This window comes from Cibotium barometz, chromosome 28, assembly GCF_041138505.1.
Source record: "Cibotium barometz isolate CiBa-2024 chromosome 28, ASM4113850v1, whole genome shotgun sequence".
NCBI classification, from domain to species: Eukaryota; Viridiplantae; Streptophyta; class Polypodiopsida; order Cyatheales; family Cibotiaceae; genus Cibotium; species Cibotium barometz.
The window spans coordinates 29,235,082-29,253,588 of NC_141073.1; the positions used below are offsets into that span (position 1 = coordinate 29,235,082).

At 44.3% G+C, this 18,507-nt stretch overlaps 1 protein-coding gene across 21 annotated transcripts in view; it reads left to right on the forward strand.

The window, feature by feature from the left end:
• The window catches only part of LOC147622718 (BTB/POZ domain-containing protein FBL11-like), a 188,453-nt gene that overhangs the window by 125,233 nt on the left and 44,713 nt on the right, over positions 1 to 18,507 (forward strand). For 11 of the 21 annotated variants that reach the window (XR_015269485.1, XR_015269486.1, XM_086822333.1 and 8 more), the window contains 2 exons: positions 14,667 to 14,910; positions 15,010 to 15,065. The exons of 2 other annotated variants lie outside the window; for them this stretch is intronic. Coding sequence is in view for 12 of the 19 variants with exons in the window: in XM_086822333.1 (XP_086678459.1) it covers positions 14,667 to 14,910; positions 15,010 to 15,065 (300 nt within the window). In the remaining 7 variants the exon portion in view is untranslated. Of the gene's footprint in view, positions 1 to 14,492; positions 14,531 to 14,666; positions 14,911 to 15,009; positions 15,066 to 18,507 lie in introns of those variants that run through there. 8 more of the 21 variants (XR_015269489.1, XR_015269491.1, XR_015269487.1 and 5 more) reach the window with 3 other exon arrangements.

Here is an 18,507-nt window from a genome sequence, read left to right on the forward strand (position 1 = left end):
CCCGAGCACCCCGGATGTCAAGGGGACTCATGGCAAGGACCTTGGCCACACTCTGGGCGGTCTCGAACTCGATCTGATAATGTCCACGGCCCAGTAGCTGTACGTCCAGGATCTTGCCCACATCTGCAAGAAGGCGGGCCTGAAGAAGATCCCGGATCTCCCCTCTGCTAGGGCGAGTGCCGACTATACGACAGATGGTGGAATGAGCCTGAAGGCATTCCACCTCTGCGGTGAGGCTCGCTTCCTCTTCCGGCGAAAGAGAAAGCCTGATGGGGATGTCCTCGGGGGCGGGCGAGGGGGCTGCGGATGAGTCCCTCTGAGGCGAGGCGGGAGGAGTCTCCATCAGAGTCTGAAGCTCAGGCGTAGGCGAGGCGAAAGCAGAAATCCTGCAAGAAACAGGCTGCACACAGAGAGGCGGAAGACCGGAGGAAAGACAGCACGAAAGGGGAGGGGGGGGCGGAATGTCGAAGGAGAAGCCCGAGGGGGTAAATAATAAAAGAAATAAACCATAATATTATAGCATAAATCAAGAGCATGAAAATCATGTCCGATGCGGCCACCCATTGGAGACACAGAGACATTGCCTATGGGACTGTCCACAGGCACAACAGATTTGGCTGAGGATGCGGCATGCATACGTGGGGAGCCGCTGCTTGGTCGACTTCGTCAGGGCCTGCTCTGGGATACGAGACGGAGCAGGACAGCCAGGCCATCAGATTCATTAGGGGCCAGCCTCGCCTTGTTCCTTCACCGGATTTCTCGTGTGCCGGCTGGACACAGGAGAGGGATCTACGATGGGAGCTCCTCAGCAGCCTCACCATATGGTTCACCTGGAGAGCCCGTTGTTTCAGGGCCTTTGAGGGGAGACTGGAGCCACCAGCAGAGACTGTTCGGGGGATCTGGCAGGAGTTGATTCACACCCTACGAGGACAGTATGACCGCATCCAGGGCGACTCGGATCGAGCGATCTTGCGGCGCCAGGCCTTCCACACCACTTGGCGCAGCGGCCCCTTCTATACTCTACACGCGGGTACCCCCCTGCTGGCACTTCAGGCCACCTGTTTGGATTTTCCCCCCTCCTATTGAATGATATAGCCTCTCAGTTATTTGTACTTTTTTGCACCTAGGGAGAGTCTCCCTAGCTGCCTTGATTGGCTCTTTGCTCTGCCTTCTTATGAGCAGGAGAGGGTTTTGTAGCCCAGTGGGTGTTTTTTTTTTATAACTAATGAAAGGATCTTTTTTTTTATAACTAATGAAAGGATCTTTTCTCGGGAAAAAAAAAAAAGAGCATGAAAATCAAAGAACACAAGATTGGGTGCAATGTCTCCCCTAACGTGTGTGGCTCCACTCCCACACGCGGTATTTAAATCATATTAATAAATTTAGCCCTTGGAGCCATAAATAGCACAGCTTTTCCAAAATTGGGCTTTTACAAAATTGAACCTTAGTCCAATGCTTTTAAAGCATCTCATCAAAAATAAACCTTGCCCAACATATGTACAATGGGCCAAACCATACAAAATTAAATATTTGAGCTTGGCTAGATAATCTCGTCCAATGTCCACCTTGGTTGTCCTGAACTCATGATCTATACTCAACATAGTCCACAATGTTAGATCACAAGTACTTTGGAATCATCCACAAAAATAATTCTAACAAATAGAAATCATTCACTACCATGCTTCACACATGAACCATGCATCACATATAATTAATTGGATTCACTCCCATGATAAAATATTGTGAAAAATCTCACTCTCGTGATAGTCCTCCTGGTTGAGAAGACAACTGTTCTCGGTTGTAACTATAAGCACACACGAGTGATAAAACATATTAATTGTTCTCATATTGGATTCACTCACAATGTCATTATGTGTTTAAGTGGATTCACTCCCACATATCCTCACACGTATCACACGTGTCTTAGAGTTGATCGGATTCACTCACGATCAAATTCACAAAACCTTTAAACATGTCACACGTGTCTTAGAGTTAATCGGACTCACTCACAATCAAACTCCTACATTGGATTCACTCTCGATGTTTTCATACGCGTCACACGTATTCACAAAGTATACCACACGTTTCACACATGTCACAGCTAGTTGGATTCACTCACAACCAACTAGGGTCACCCTCATCAATTCAAAAGAGTTGATTAGATTCACTCACAATCAAACTCACACATTTCTTACATACGTCACACATGTCAAAGTTGGTTGGATTCACTCATAACCAAATTAATCACAAATTCAAAGAACCTACATTGGATTCATTCACAATGTTTTTATACGCGTCATATGTATTCACAAAGTTTATCACACATTTCACAGCTGGTTGGATTCACTCACAATCAAACTCACACATTTCTTACATGCATCACACATGTCACAGTTGATTGGATTCACTCACAACCAAATTAATCACACTTGGGTACCCAAGATATTCTTTTTACTTATTGGATCATCCAATAAATTAATTACCGTAACATTCCCTCTTGTTCGGGTTGCAACTGACCTTAGTTGCGTGTTTAATTAGCAAGTGAAGAGAGTCAGAATATAATATCCGTCACAGATAGAATCCCTCTCAACACTATCCGTCACAGATAAATATCACTTAGATTATCCGTCACGGACATCAAAAGAGTATCTTTCACATACACTAGTTTGTGTATCTTTTACAGACACTAACACAAGTATCTCTCACAGACACCTAGTTAACCTTACTTGAAATAAAAAGAGAAGAATTTGAAGAAAGTGTTTTAAATGAGGAGTTTAAAGGTTGAATGTGAAATAACAATAAGCTACATATATTCTTCGGTGATTGGTCGAAAAACATATGTGCATCATTGTTAGTTCACCCAAGTCCTGATAGTGAATGATCTAATATGTATTTTCTTCCGCGTATAGAAAGTACATATCAATCATTGAACTATCTTGACCATATATATTAGAATTTAACTTTTTTTAAAAAATTAATAAAATTAAACAATGCATAAGTATGAGTTTGAGGCTTCTCTCTCTAGTGGTAGAAATCATGATTGGAAGTACCCTCTTGCTTAGGTTGGTCGCCTTTGTCTTCATCTTTAACCACGTTCACGACCGCAACTCGATTCTTTCTCTTTTCTGGGAACTCATATGCATAATGTCCTTCTTTGTCACGTCTGTAACATGCATACGAGATTTTTGATCTCCATTATTGGTCTTCTTTGCAGTTTCAGTTTTCTTTCCATTCACTTGTAGACCATTGTGCTCCTCTACTTTATCTTTGTGCTGAAACTTCTCAAAATGTGTAGATGGAGAAGATTGAGGAATATGAGAATCTGTCACTGTAGTATCCGTCGGAAATCCATCTTTCTTCTCGCAGTATATTGCTAGAGAGATAGCATTGCTAAGAGAACGAGGATGAAACATGTTCACTTTTGCTCTAATAATCTACTTGAGACCTGCCATGAACTTTCTCCTTTGCTCTTTTTCACGCACTTTCTCTATAGCTTGAAGTTGTAATAAGGTTTGCCAAAATCTGTGAATATAGGCTGATATGTTTTCCTTTTTGAGCTGTCCAAAATATCCCATCGTTGTCTGGCTTTACTCTTGTATATGACGGAGGTAAGAAATCCTTCTTGATTAGCTTTTGGAAGTCTTTCCATGACTTTGGTTTGCGTTTGCCCTGTCTAATAACTTTCCACCAAAGAGCTGCACTACCTATTAAATGATTAGTAGCTCATTTAACCTTATCCTTCTTAGAAAATTTCTCTTCAGAAAAATAATCATCAAGCTGGCTCAACCATGCGAGTATGACGTGTACATCCTTTTGCCATCATAATCCTGAAAAGTAAAAGCCTTTTTGCTGATCTTGTGTCTCTTTCGAGACTCTTGAGCTTTGAGAGTAGCTCGCATAGTCCTTTGGATAGGGTCCTCGTCAGAATCCAAAGAATCAGATTCGGAATACGCAGGCCTTCGCTTCTTGCGAGTAAATTTTCGTTCAAAATCTTCCCTTTGCCTCTTCTCACTCAATAACTAAGCTTGAAGTGTGTTTACTTGATCTTGGATAGTAAGTGGTTGTGGATAGATTGACCTTGTAAAAGAAACAAGTAAAATATTATGGAAATGCAGAAATAAAATAGAAAAGATAGCAAGCTTATCTGACACCCGTGTACTTCGAAAGAAGGTCGTCGAAGTGCTCGATGTCGATGGCGTCCCACGAAGAATTAAAATAATGATCTACTAATGCTTTGATGTTGACAATTCAGAAATGAGCTCGTTCAAAACCGCTTTGAAAGATCTTCAGAAATATTGCTTAGAAATAATGTCCAAAACCTTTGTTGCAAGAAGCTTTTAAACGAATATGAAGATATTTATTTTTTTTTATTTTTTTTTTCCAGAATTGAGACTTCTATTAAGTATGAAAAAATTTTACAAAATGGAGATTTCACACCAAGAAAGGTGGAGATCTCAACCAATCAGGAGCCCTGTGCTGCGAATAGGGTCCCGAATGAGAGGACGTGAAAAAGATACCAATGTCCCACTCTCTCATAAACTGGCCGCGCTTCCTCTCCGCAGTCCTCGAAGATCCTTGGATTCTCGCCCAGATAGCCATGATGGTGTGAATAATATCACTCCAAATCGTGCAAAGACACTGAGAAACAAGAACGGGAGTACTCTCAATAGCCTCGGTGCATCTAGCCTTCCAGATATTCCAGGCTGAAATGCTAGCAATAATCTCCCAAGACCTGTCTAACCTCTATGCCGGAGGGACAAAGTGTGAAAGTGGCAAATCGTGAAGACAACACTGAGCAACTCCTTGCCTAACCATAATGGCCAAGCTCCTGTCAGTCCCCTCGAATTTGAGCTGTGGCCCAGACTGTGTCAACCAAATGATAGAACCAAAAGAAATGATAGCATCCCTCTTAATCCTACCAAAGAGGTGTGCAATCGCAGACCAAACCCTCTGTGCTTCCCTGCATTCCCATAAACAATGGTAAACTGACTCCGAAACTTCTGCACATCTAGGGCATGTTGGGCAAGCACCAGTAACTGACCTCCACTGATTGGTGGCTAGACCACCATGAAGAGAAACCCAGATAAAGGAGGAAATCTGTGGCATTCCTATAAGAATGCCACAATCTCCGTAAAAAAACCCTCTGAATGTCAGTTGAAATGCCGTAAGATTCCCAATGGGGTCTAAGACAGAGAGTCAAGGGAGGACGTCTCGTGTAGCAAAGTTGGTCAAGGTCTTGACCAGCCTCGGTTTGATTTAAATGGTGAGCTTCTGGTACGGTGGATGAGGGACCAAGGAAGCGGCCTATGAGTGAAGCACTAGGTGACATGTGCGAAGGAGCCTAGAGGGTGTTGACCATACGGTGCTCGGACTCTGGGTCGCCGAAGATACCCACGCGTGCATCGGGGAAGAAAATGGAACAAGGAGTTGGAGTTGTTTTCTCAACTCGGGCATGGATTTGGTTGATTGGCCTTGTTGGTCTTCAACAGGTGAGTCCATGGCTCTTTTATATGGATCTATTGGTTGATCTTGCTGATCTTCAATGGAGAGTCCACTCTGAATGTGTCCCAAGATAAGATGTCTGGCATTCCGCACCGTATAACTGAAAAAAGGCATGCTTTTCAAGGGGTTACAAGCATCCTTCCACACCCACTCACCGGGGTCCCAATGCAAATGTCTGATAGGGCAGCCACCATACAACCAAAGTCTAACACTCTCTGTGATCATCGGGGGGGGGGGGGGGGGGGGTCAACAAAAACATGCTTCCCTAACCTGCCAACAACTATGACTGGACAAATCTGCCGGCCCTCAATAAGGTCCTGCACGTCACATCTCTCCAACTGCCATCCATCCTATACAGAAAAGAAGACCGGTACATCATCCTCCCTAGGCAAGGGGAGACCCATAACCTGAAGAACACCTGTCCCAGAAAAAACCCCAAACCAAGAATGATGACGGTGTTCCAAGAAAGATCCAGTAATCCAGTGGTTGGGAATGGCTGCGTCAATCTGTGCAATCCTCTGACTAGAGCCTCTCAAATGCTGCGTGAGATCCAATCTCTGTACCTCGGTGAGACTCTGAAACCTCTTCCAAGCCAACGCTGTGGGGCAAAGCGTCTCCCAGCCAGCCCAAAGAATATGCATAGCTGCCCCAAGAGGCCTACCATGCACATCTAAGATCAAATCATTCCACAGAATGGGCTGCCGGTTACTTCCTTTGCTGAACGCGGGGGGAAGTGTACCAAAAAACTCCTCATGCAGTCCTCGGCCCATAGGAGGGACCTAACCAGGGGGGATGAAGGGGAGCGGTGAACTGCATCCGAAAAAATAAAGCGCGAGCTGAGAGTCTAGTCACCTCAGCGAACAGGGACACACTTCATGATCTACTGCATGAGAAAGTCCTTCCACGGCTCAGAGCCTGGAAGAAAGCCCCTAACAACCAGCTCACATTGCACCTTAGGGTCAATGATATTCAATCTCCTGCGGTTATGCCAAAATAAAGATAAGGAATTTGGCCTTCTCTGGAAGTCATCCTCAGTCCAGCAATCCCTGCCAAAAAAGGAAAGCGTGGACCTCTCCCATGAGGCTCGCTCCAAAGGGTGTAAAACCCCCTTCGCATCCACCCTTCTTGTTAGAAGGTTGCTCAACCATATTAAAATCTCCTCCCACTATCCAATGATCAACCTGGGGAATGACATTTGTAACGGTGTCCCAAAAGGCCACCCTTTCACCTCTCACGTTAGGTGCATAGATATTCAAAATTCCCAATTTTTGACCCTCATGCATGATCAAGATCCACTCCGCTCTAGCAGGGATGATAACACCGTGCCCAATAACATGAGGTATAATAGATGCTGCCACTGAAATACAAACACCCCCTCTAGTCCCAACTGCCGAGGACCAGAAGGTGTGGCCAGAAAGCATCTTACCAGTTTTGCCACACTGAGATCTATCCAATTTGTGTTCCTGCAACAAAAGCGCATCCATAGACCCTCCTGTAACAGCAGGGTGAAGCTGGTCCTTCAAAAGGCACTTCCTACCACGGGTGGGAATCTCTCCAAGGCCCTGAACATTCCATGAGACGATTCTCATGCAAGAGAAGAGGGTTTAACCCCCGATCTAAGAAGAGGATGGGCAGCTTGAGGACGCCTCTCACAATGCTGGAGGACGGGAAAATCCATAGGGCAAAGTCCACTAACATGCGCTTGTCCGAGGCCTTGCACCGTGCCTACATATGTACGAGAAACCTGTTTGCCCTACGGGGCATCAAGGGCAATGGCATCATGCTGAAAATCCTGCAATACATGATCCCCACTGTGCTGAACATCCTGCATATTGCCCCCTCCAAGTAGAGAGGACTCCACAAAGTCATCTTGATCAGAAATATCATCTCTCTGCAAAGATGCATCAGCTGACACATCCCTCTGACCAGAAACATCATCTATTTGTACATGATCCGAGGAAGCCTTCCCATCAATTGCACTAGGGGGGCGGGCATGAGAGATAGCACGCCACACCTGGCAGACTGAAGGACGGGAAGGAACCAAGGGAGGTGGCGCTTGATAGGCACGCTTACGAGGCCTTCTGTGACCTCGAGCCCGAGGACAATCTCGAGCAAAGTGACCCTTTTGGTGACAAACCCGGCACTAATCGGGTTTACCTGCAATCTCCATACGTTGCTTCAAAGGGCCACAAGGGCGCGGAAGCAAAACATAGTCCTCAAAGACCTCAATGTCACGGGCAAGAACCATGACCCTGGGGACAGCATCCTCGGAGGCAGTGACCACGTGGGCAGAAGATGTCGGCAAGGCGTGAGGGGGGGCACTTGAAGAACAAGCCCAAAGGCAGACCCGATGGCCTCTAACATAGGCCAATATGCGCGCGGAAGACCTGGAAATCTGAGAGTAATCGGGAAACGGTTCCGGTCTTCCTCAACAAGGTCAAAATAGCTGGAGTAGGGAAGAAAAAATATCTTCCTCGGGCCCAATGGCAAGGGACTGCCCTTCAAAACCTCTAAGGCTGCGTTCTCAGAATCAAAATCCACTTGGAAGAAACCTCTTCCAAGCAACCTGACATCTCGAAAGTGTAGAGCGAGGTTGGAGGGCAGAGCCGCCAGGGCCCAATCCCGAGCTTGGAGACGGGACGGGTGAGATCCAAAGATTCAGGCAATGAGGGTCGTTTTGGAGTCTTTCTCTATTTCGGCATAGAGGACCGCGAGCTCGGCTTTGGAGAAAACAATGGTTCGCCCGGCCAAGGGAGAATGATTAGCCATGATGCTAATCGAAGAAAAAGGCCAACTTGAACCCGGATGAGGAGCAATCCGAACCAAGGGGAAGGCGTTGAGGCGGAGGAAAGGAAAGGAGGGTGGAAAAGGGAACAGCAAAAAGGAAAAGGGAAGCAAGGGGAGAGGCTGATGTTTTAAAGGCGAAAAGGGGCGGGGGAAGGACAGCACAACAGCGCTGCGCTAAGGAAGGATGGGAGGCGATTAGAGGAGGGGAGGCGAAACGATGAACAGGAGGGCTAGGGCGGGCAAAGGCAAGGAGGGGAGGCGGAGGAGGAAAGGGGCGAAGCAGGAAGAGAAGCGAAATGGCGCAGCGAAGGAAAAAATGAGGAAGGAGGAGGGGGCAGCGATGAGGGAGGGAAGCGAAGGCAGAGGTGGAAGGGAACAATTCAGGCAATGGAGGAAGGAGGGGCGCAGTTCGGGGAGCTCGCGGTTCCTATGCACGATTCAAAGAACTTTCTGCTCTGTTTTATTTATTTTTTGAATTATGGCCCTTTCTCTTCTTTGAAACTCTCAAAAGCTTTTTGAAATTAAGCTTGTATATATATATTAAAGCTTTAAGTTATAAAGCTTTTAATGTTAAGCTTTATACTAAGCTTTATAATAAGCTTAGTAAAGCTTCACCAAACTGGCTTGTAGAATGGCGCACGAAGGAGAATTTACGGCAGTGCGCAATCACCATGGAGAAGAGGGAAAAAGAAATTTTGAAGTTCGCTGCCCGCCGGCCAAATGGTGAAGGAAAAAGGGATTTATATATATATATATATATATATATATATATATATATATGGTTTTTGTTTCTCCTCTCCCTGCAGAGCCTTTCAGCACTTTTATTAGTTGAAGAGAAAATAAGAAAAATTTTAATCTCCCACCGTTGATTATGGAATTCAGACACTCCTACTGGCTTAGTAATCCTGTTGTGGGTTCTAATGCTCCTCCTCTTGCTGATTCCATGCGTACGGTTGGATTAGGGAGAGGTTGAGAGGGTCAGAAAACTGCTTTTTGATGAAGAGGTGGATTTAGAGAGTGGTTTACCACCCTTCTTTGCCCTTTGGTCAATAACCACTACTAATTTTTTTTCTTATCCTTTGGATAAAATAAATGCAACCTCTCATACCTTAGTGCTTCTTCTTCAATTTTTGAGCTTGACCTTGATGTAAGTACCTTTACAGGCTTTCTGCCAGATTCTCCACTTTCCGTGTAAGTATTTTTAATTTGTTGAAAAGTCTTCAAATTTGCTCCAAGCCAATAGCCTTTGAGGAAAAATCAATTTCTTGATTTTTCTTCAACTCTCCATGACCATGGTACATAGAGATTAGATTACTCCACAAATTAAATAATAAAAGAATTAAACCATAACATCAGAGCATAAATCAAAGAACAAAAGATTGGGTGCAATCTTCCCCCCGACGTGTGTGGCTCCACTCCCACACGTGGTATTTAAACCATATATATATATATATATGTATATGTATATATATGTATATGTATATATATGTATATGTATATATATGTATATATATATATACACACGTCTCCTTTGCTTGCATAAGAAGACAAGCATCTGAGGTCAGTTACTTATCCAAGCAGGAGGGATGTTACATAATGTCCACCCTTTAGTTGTACGGGGATGCCCGGATGCTAGTGTGCCATCCTAGTGAATTGGTATCGTGGGTGACTCCATATTAAATATTGATTACCTTGTGGTATTGGCATAGCTTGAGACTTGACGGGTGTATGTTGTTAAAGTGTAACAAGTAGTGTCATGCTTGACAACTGTACTGTGGTCAAGTGAAACAAGTGGACTATGCTTCACAACTGCACACGGTCGAAGTGAAACAAGTGGTTTATGCAACTGATGTGCCATGCTCATTGGATTGTAACAACTCGCAACTCACACCATGCTAGATGATGTGTGCATCCTTTTTGCCAACATAGTCCTAAAAAGTAAAAGCCTTTCTGATAATCTTGTGTCTCTTTCGAGACTCTTGAGCGTTGAGAGTAGCTCGCACAGTCCTTTGGATAGGGTCCTCGTCAGAATCCAAAGAATCAGGTTCGGAATACGCACGCCTTCGTTTCTTGCGAATAAATTTTCGTTCAAAATCTTCCCTTTGCCTCTTCTCACTTAATAACTGAGCTTGCAGTGCATTTACTTGATCTTGGATAGTGGGTGGTTGTGGATAGATTGCCATTGCAAAAGAAACAAGTAAAATATTATGGAAATGCAGAAATAAAATCGAAAAGGTAGCAAACTTATCTGACTCCCGTATATTTTGAAAGAAGAATTGTCGAAGTGGTCGATGTCGATGGTGTCCCACAAAGGATAAAAATGATAATCAAATTATTGCCTTGATGCGGACAACAAACTCAAGAAATAACTCGTTGGAAGAGTCTTCAAAGGAGTCAAGGAAGAAAACATTAGTTGATCACTTGTGCTGAATTTCTTTTCCCCCAAAATCTGAAAATTTACTGAAATTAGATGTCCATAATTGGCACTTTGTAACCCACTTTAAAGATGTGAAAGCTTTCTTTTAAAGCTTTTGTAAGGCTTTTGAGATTAGCTTTTGGAAGACATAAGCTTGAAAGCTTAAAGTAATAAGCTTTTAAAAGATTTTGAAAATGAGCGCTTAAAGCTTTTAGTGCTAATATATATATATATATATATATATATATATATATATATATACATCCAAGAATTTACTCCTAAGTGAACTCGCTGGGCCCTGATTTTTTTTTTTTTTAAAAGACGGAGATTCAGTCCTTAATGTTTAAGCTTTTAAATATATATATATATATATATATATGTATATATATATAAGCTTATTTAAAAAGCTCTTATTAATGCTTTATAATAAAAGCTTTTGCAAGGATTTCTCAGCCCTGCAACCCGTCGCCTAGCGCGATTTTTGGGAGGAAGAAAAAAAAAGAGATAACCGTCGCTGCCACTCAATGGGGTGATTAGAAATGGCTTAATGGAAATTTTCCCATAATTGGATTAAATTCCAAAATTATTTTCTTCTTTTTTTTGAAATCGGGGCACAGTCTTCTTGTATGAAGATAATTGATTTGAAGAATTAATATAAGCCCTCCATTATACAAATTGACCATGAAGTAAGCTTAGCAATTCTGAGAGATGAGGCCCACAATCTCCTCAGAGAGTTGATTTCATCCATAAGGATAGATTATGGAAAGGATTTGAATTGAGAAAGGTGGTTTTAGGAGAAGAATGGTGGTTTTCTTCAAAAGGGTGGCCTTCTTCTTAGCCCTTGATCCAAATCTTGATTTGATGGTCCACAAAATTCACATAACCATGTCTTCTTTTGCCCAAAGGTCTTCCATACCGTCTCTTGTTTACCTCTTGGAATTTTGGATGAATTGTGTCCTTATCCAAAGCCTTGTACCCTTGCTGCAGATTCTACTCTTCCCGTGCAAGTATTTTGAATTTGTAGAAAATCCTTCAAATTTGCTCTAAGCCAATAACCTTTGAGTAAAAATGAATTTCTTGATTTTTTTTCAACTCTCCATGACCCAAATTCAAATCTTGAATTTTTCATGCTCTGATACCATTGTTACAAGACCATGTTACATGGAGATTAGATTATTCCACAAATTAAATAATAAAAGAAATAAACCATAACATCAAAGCATAAATCAAGAGAAAGAAAATCAAAGAACACAAGATTGGCCGTGTAGCTCCCCTTCCACGACATGAGTATTTAGAGAATTTTATTCATAAAAATAGCCCAAGGAGCTAAGAATAGATGAGCGTACAAATTGGGCTTGCTTTTCCCATTTTTGGGGTATTGCTTTACATGTTTTTAATCATACCAAAATCTCTAAGGTTTGTACACATAAAAACCGTTACCCAAATATTATTGCTAATGGGCCTTGTTACATAAAATAACTTTGTGCACATTTGCACCTATGAGAATCTTGTGCACATTTGCACATTCCATTAAGCTGAATCCTGTACAAATTAAATCAAGCATATTTTTCTTCGATTATTAATTCATCAAAAATATGATAAAATATATACCTGTAATAACAATCCTCCCGTTTGAGGAAGCAACTGTCCTTAGTTGTGTAAAAGAAAATGCTACAACAACCAAAAATCTCGTGCGACACCTAAATTGGTGATCCTCGCACCATCATTAAATCACAAATAATAATAAATAATAATATGATATAGACAAGATCCCTTATGTGTGACACACACATTCCTCATCACCTATTTCTGTAAACATATCCCAATTAATTGCCTAGTGTACAATTAATCCCAATATGATACATTGATACGCACAAACACAACATATATTCACCACTTGTTTCACTATGATGAGAGTATCATTATACCGAGTGGCCACATTCTAGGGACTCGATCGCATATATCCTGGGGCGCCTTGAGCATGGGACCAGCCAAGTCTCTCGGAGATTGGATTGCACACAGATAATTATCTCAAGAGGAGTAGGAGAGACGCCTGACAAGGATCCGGGGTAGAGACAGGCTCAACATCGACATTGACTTAGCTATTTCTCAAGAGTGGCTGACTCCTATTCCAAACCTGACTCCCCCGGTGTGGCTAGGCGTATTTACCAGATATGATATCCTCGTGGCGGTCCATGGAGCAGATGAGGACAGTGGTCTGCTCACTTTTTCTATATGATCCCATGGCAGACTAGAGAGATCAGAGCACCCCTTGGAGGATTTGAAAGGCTGCATCTTGCAGAGGGTGAGGGTGATTGGTTTTCGGGCACGAGAATGGCACAAAGATCCAACACCGGCCAAGGTGGCCAGGGAGAGACTATGGCGGCTATGGATTTAGGAGTGCTGACCCCTTCCGCGGATGGAGTGGGACGTGGGATAGTGGATTTGGCATGATCCTGTAGATCGGGAGGAGACTCTTCTTTGCATATGCAGGGCGGCTTGGCCGTAGGATCCAAATGTCTGAGATAGATGCCACACCGGCAGCAGCAGCACACTAGCAATCTCAGGGCCTATCAGAGCGCTTCCTTTCATATTTTTGGAAGAGGCTTTGGAACAGCTTTTGGTTGAGGAAGATCACTCTCTTTCTTTGGCTGATGGCACACAGGAGGTTTGCGGTCGGTACTTGGCTAGCAGTTGGAGGTCGGTCGGCAGCTTGCCCGAGGTGCGGCCATCTTCGCTATGGATAGGGCATCGACCCGGATCATCACTTGGGGTACTGTCGCTTGGGCCATTGAGGCTAGAGTGGTCAGGACTTACGAGGAGGATGGCGGAGGACCAGCCCTTCAGGTCTCCCACCACCGTACTGCAGCAACACCAGTCAATCACAGCCCCATCGACAGGTGACTGGCGACTAGGCTCATACCAGAGATGGGAGATTTGCAGTAGCATAGCAACCTGGTACATATGGCGTGCTAGATGCAGCGAGGCCATTGAGGGTCCGCCGCCTAAGACCATCAGGAGCATATGGCTTGATATCATTGACACCCTCCACGGTGAGTGGAGGAAGCTACAGGGACGTTCTAACCGCATGCGGAAGCAGCAGGAAGCCTTCTTGAGACTTTGGAGGCTTGGCCCTTACCTCACAGATAGAGGCGGTGACCCCATTTGGCATTAGAGACCACCTGTGTGGTTGTTTGCCCCCCTCCCTCTGTATAAGATAGCCTTCTCCTCACAGAGCGGCCAGCCGGAGGAGAGCATCTCTTCCCCTTTGATTACTTGGTTCCCGCCCTTATATGAGGCGAGTTTGTATCTAGCCCGTCGTGGTTGTACTTAGCCCTTTGTGGCTGTTTTTTCTTTAACTAATTGAAGGCTTTTTTTCTCAAGAAAAGCAAAAAAGGGAAGTCAAGCTTCACGGTTAATGGCAGGATTTATGATTTATTGGAAGGAGCAAGGACCCCTGTGGCAACTTGCATGGCTGACTCGACTATCAGTTACGTGTGGCAATCTTCATCTCCTTGATTTGGGCTTAGCAATGGCTCATCATGGATGCCATAAAATGGTCCAGTGACAGCTTTTGTATTGCACTCGCCTCTGGTCAAGAAAGGGCTAGAGCTTTAGGGGTGTAGAAAATCATGCAACCTCTCATGCATATCTCGGGAGTTGCCCTAAATGTGTTCCTAGTGGCCAGAAGTATCATACATTTAAGGGCATGTTAGAACAGAGAGCGAGTATTGCTGAGTGTATTTATTGTATTGATGGCTTTTTGTTTGTTTTTATGGCTTTTTAGGCACCTCGACCGGTAGATCCACAGCATGTTTTGAAGAGGTTATCTGATTTCATGTTTCACTACACAATTTCTTGGGACTCTCTACATCTTTGTATTGAGATATCAGGTCTTCATATGCACCAGATACTAGGTACTAAATAAAATCTGAACCTGTTTTTCTAATTTGATTTGCAGGTTATCTCCAGTGAAAGTCTTTTGAACTTGCTAAGGAATATGCCAAAACTTCGGAGGCTTGAACTTCACCACTGCCTAGGAGAGATACCTTCAAAATTTGTTGATGTGATTTCCACGAATTTGACCTGCTTGAGCCTGCAAAGAGGAGTTGCATGGATGACGGATGCAGATGTTTACCTCCTTGGGGGCCGCTGCAAGGGTTTGACACAGCTTTCACTTGTAGGCTGCAGGTTTTTGACCTCAAGTAAGTTGATGTGTCACTGCACAGGCTAAGGTAACAATGTGCTAATGATTTGAATTAAGTGGGGAAAAAGTGTACTCATTTGCAAGATTTTATGGACAGAATCCTTGTGTACAATGGTGCAGATGTGGCGAGGAATAGTAGTACTGCAACTAGAGGTGATCATACTATCTTTTATTGTGGGAGTCCAGTGGTAAATATCCGAGTTAATACGTGTGGGTGCACATACCAGTGATTGTGGGGGTGCGTGCGCCGTGTGTGTGTGTAGAGAGTATGCACATGCGGGCATGGGTGCATATGTGTGCTATGAAAAAAGAATTTACATTGTGGGAGATGCCATATCAACTGAAGGCAAACCATTATCGTTTCCACAAGCACAATGACAGGGGCAATTCGGATCCAATTACCGCCTTGTCTTGGAGACTTGTTGTTGCTCAGCTAGTAGGACATGGGGATATGTCTTATATACCGGTGGGGCAACAACAGGATGATTGGCTGACAAAGAACAGTTGACCAGGTTATATCACGCAATTTCCACTTTATGGACCGACAACGGCAAGGGCATATAGATTACTGCTTCCATAGCCATGGACAAAGGGACATGCAGATTGGATGTGGCATACGAACAAATCCTTAGGCTGGTGGAAAGGTAATTTGGGAAAGATATGGCAAAGCAAATTGCCTTTAAAACAGAAGGTCTTTCTATGGAGATCATAGTTTCCACGAGTTTCGGAAACGGGGGTGCGGAGCACGGCGGGAAACGGAGTTTCGGAGTTTCGGCCTTCGGGAAGAAACGGGGAAACGGAGTTTCGGTTTTAGGGTTTAATACATACATATATAATTAATAAAAACATCACAAAAGCTTGAAAAATACATCTTTGCTCAAGTTCAATGTCAAAGACTCAAATGATAGATCAAAATTCAGAAATGACAACTGTAGGCTCAAGGCTCAAGCCTCAAAAGAGTCAATACAAAACAAGATCCATCATCCATCATCCATCATCCATAATCCATATGTATAGAGTCTAGACTATAGTAAATACAAAACATGATCAAAAAACATCCATGTGGCTGGCAGGCTGGCAGCAGCTGTTGGCATGACAAAATCCTAGAGCTAAGTGCTCCAAAAATCACTCATCAAGATCATCCATGGAGGAGTCATCCTCCGACTCATGAGAGTCAGGCTCAGATGAAGAAATGGTAGGATCGTGGTCCTCTGCCTCTGCTGAAGTGGAAGCGATGGATCCCCCCCTCTGCCTCTGAGAATGGGTGGTGCAGCGGGTGTTGTGGCTCGGCACTGTCAGCTCCTCATAAAGCAAGGTGTACATATCACGCTCATTCTGTGGGATCTCTGGGATGAACCTCTCCCTCCTGATGTCGATCTTATCCACATTCACCTGCGAAGGATCCGGATGTCGGGCATTCCTCTCAAGGAGCTGGAGGTTGCAATGACAAAACACCAACCGCTCTAGTTGAGCGGTACTCAGCCTATTCCTCTTCTTTGTATGGAAGAGGGCCCAAGTGCTCCAATTCCTCTCACATGGACCCGAACTGCAATCCTGTGAGAGCACTCGAATGGCGATGCGTTTCTGTTATTGAAATGCACATACAATTAGAAATTAGAACTAAGTGGAAACAAGAAAGATGCACATTGTACAGTGTACTATGTAAACTGTAGTTAAGGGTAGTGAATTACCAGCGTGGGAGCACAATTTCCATACTTCTCCCACCATGAGACAGGCTGTAGCTGAGTCTCTCGAAGCTTTGCAGTCTCTCGACCAAAGCTCCCTGTCTGGTTGCGAAAGGCCAAGAGATCATCCTCTATACATTTCAGCATGTGCACATTACCAGATGTCAAGTTCCTCATGTATGTCATGAAGCCTTCTTCTAGCTCCTCGTTCTCGTATTGCTCCTCATCTCGCCACAAAGGATGCAATACATGTGCTACTGCATGAATCGGCTTGTGAAACCAATCCCATCGCCGATTCCACACAGCCTTGATTTCATCAACCCTTTAGAGATCAAACCATAAGATAAAAAAGGACAAAAAACAAGAGTCAAGAGTCGAGACCAATGTAAAGACTCGAGAGTAAAATAAAGATAAGAAGTAAAGCAAGGGTAGCCATGACTGAGGAGACTTACTGCTCTGCTCTCAAGTAGTCTTGCTTGTTGAGAGCCTCCCCAATCTTGTCCATGTACTCGTATAAAAGGCCTAGAGTACTGCCCTCCATGTCTGTAATGCGTAACACTGTGTAGATGGGGTTGAGAGTTTTGATCAACCCCTCAACCTCTACCCACCACTCCTCTCTCATGACATCACGCACAAAAGCTCTTGCCTTGGGGCTCTCTCTCTCATCCCACTCTAGCCATTCATTTGAGTAGACAATGCGTACCAACTCTCTGCGGACTCGCAGGAGTCTCTCAAGCACAATGAACATGTATGCAAATCTGGTGGCAGCAGGCTGCAATAGCTCAAGAGTGCTGTAGGCCCGATACATGCTCAAGACTTTTGGCCTCTTCTTCCCAAACTTCACCATGCTTCGTGCGGTGCAAAAGATGGCTTCAACCCATTGTATTTGACCTATGTCCTCAATCAATAAGTCGAGGCTGTGTGATGCACAAGGGGTCCACACAATGGCTGGAAATTCATCCTCTAGCATAGAGCCCATAGACTTACAATTACTTCCATTATCTGTCACCACCTGCACAACATTCTTAGGCCCAACTTGCACTATAGCCTCCCTTATATGTGTCCAAATAAATGCACCTGTAACTGTGAGACCTGGGAGGGAGGCATCAATGGCTTTCAAAAACATAGTGCCTTTGCAGCATGACACCAAAACATTGTATACATTTCTCCTGCGTACATCTGACCACCCATCACACAATACAGTGCAGCCATACTTTTTCCATGTTTCCTTCAAGGGCTCTAGCTGCACTTCTATGCATGATTTTTCCCGCTTTAGCTCTCGTGTCCGCAGAGCCTCAGATGTAGGGCCATCCCACTTGCATCCAATGCGGCTGATGGCCCTAATGGTCTTCCTCCATTGATTTGTCTTGGCCACATGAAAGGGAATGGCACACCGTATGAACATCCGGGTGAGCTCCCTAGTTGCCTCTGCAATTGCTTGCTTTTGAAATCCTGCTTGGATGCTAGCCCTTTGTACAGTATTTATTGGAGGGGTGTCTTGTGAATGTGATACATCACCTGGCAAAGGAGTCCTCCTTGCATGCACACCCGACACTGAGGTAGAGGAGAAATCTGATCCTGTGTCTCTGCCTCTGGCCCTCTTTGCTGCTGCTGCTTGACTTGAACCAGCTTCATGCTCTTGACCACCCATTGCTGTAGATACTTCCTCTTCGGGAATGGCCAAACGCTTTCGCCTCCACATTTCAAGGCTTTTCCGAACATCTAGAGGAACAGAGGGGCATGGCCCTACATCTTTGTTTGGAACATGAGCAAGATGGTCCTTCACACGGGTGACACTCCCCGTTTTGACCAACCCACAATATTTACATCTCTATTTCCTGGAGCCACCAGATCCTGCATAACCCCCCACTTGCTCCCATAGTAGCAACGGAACGGGAACGGGAACGGAA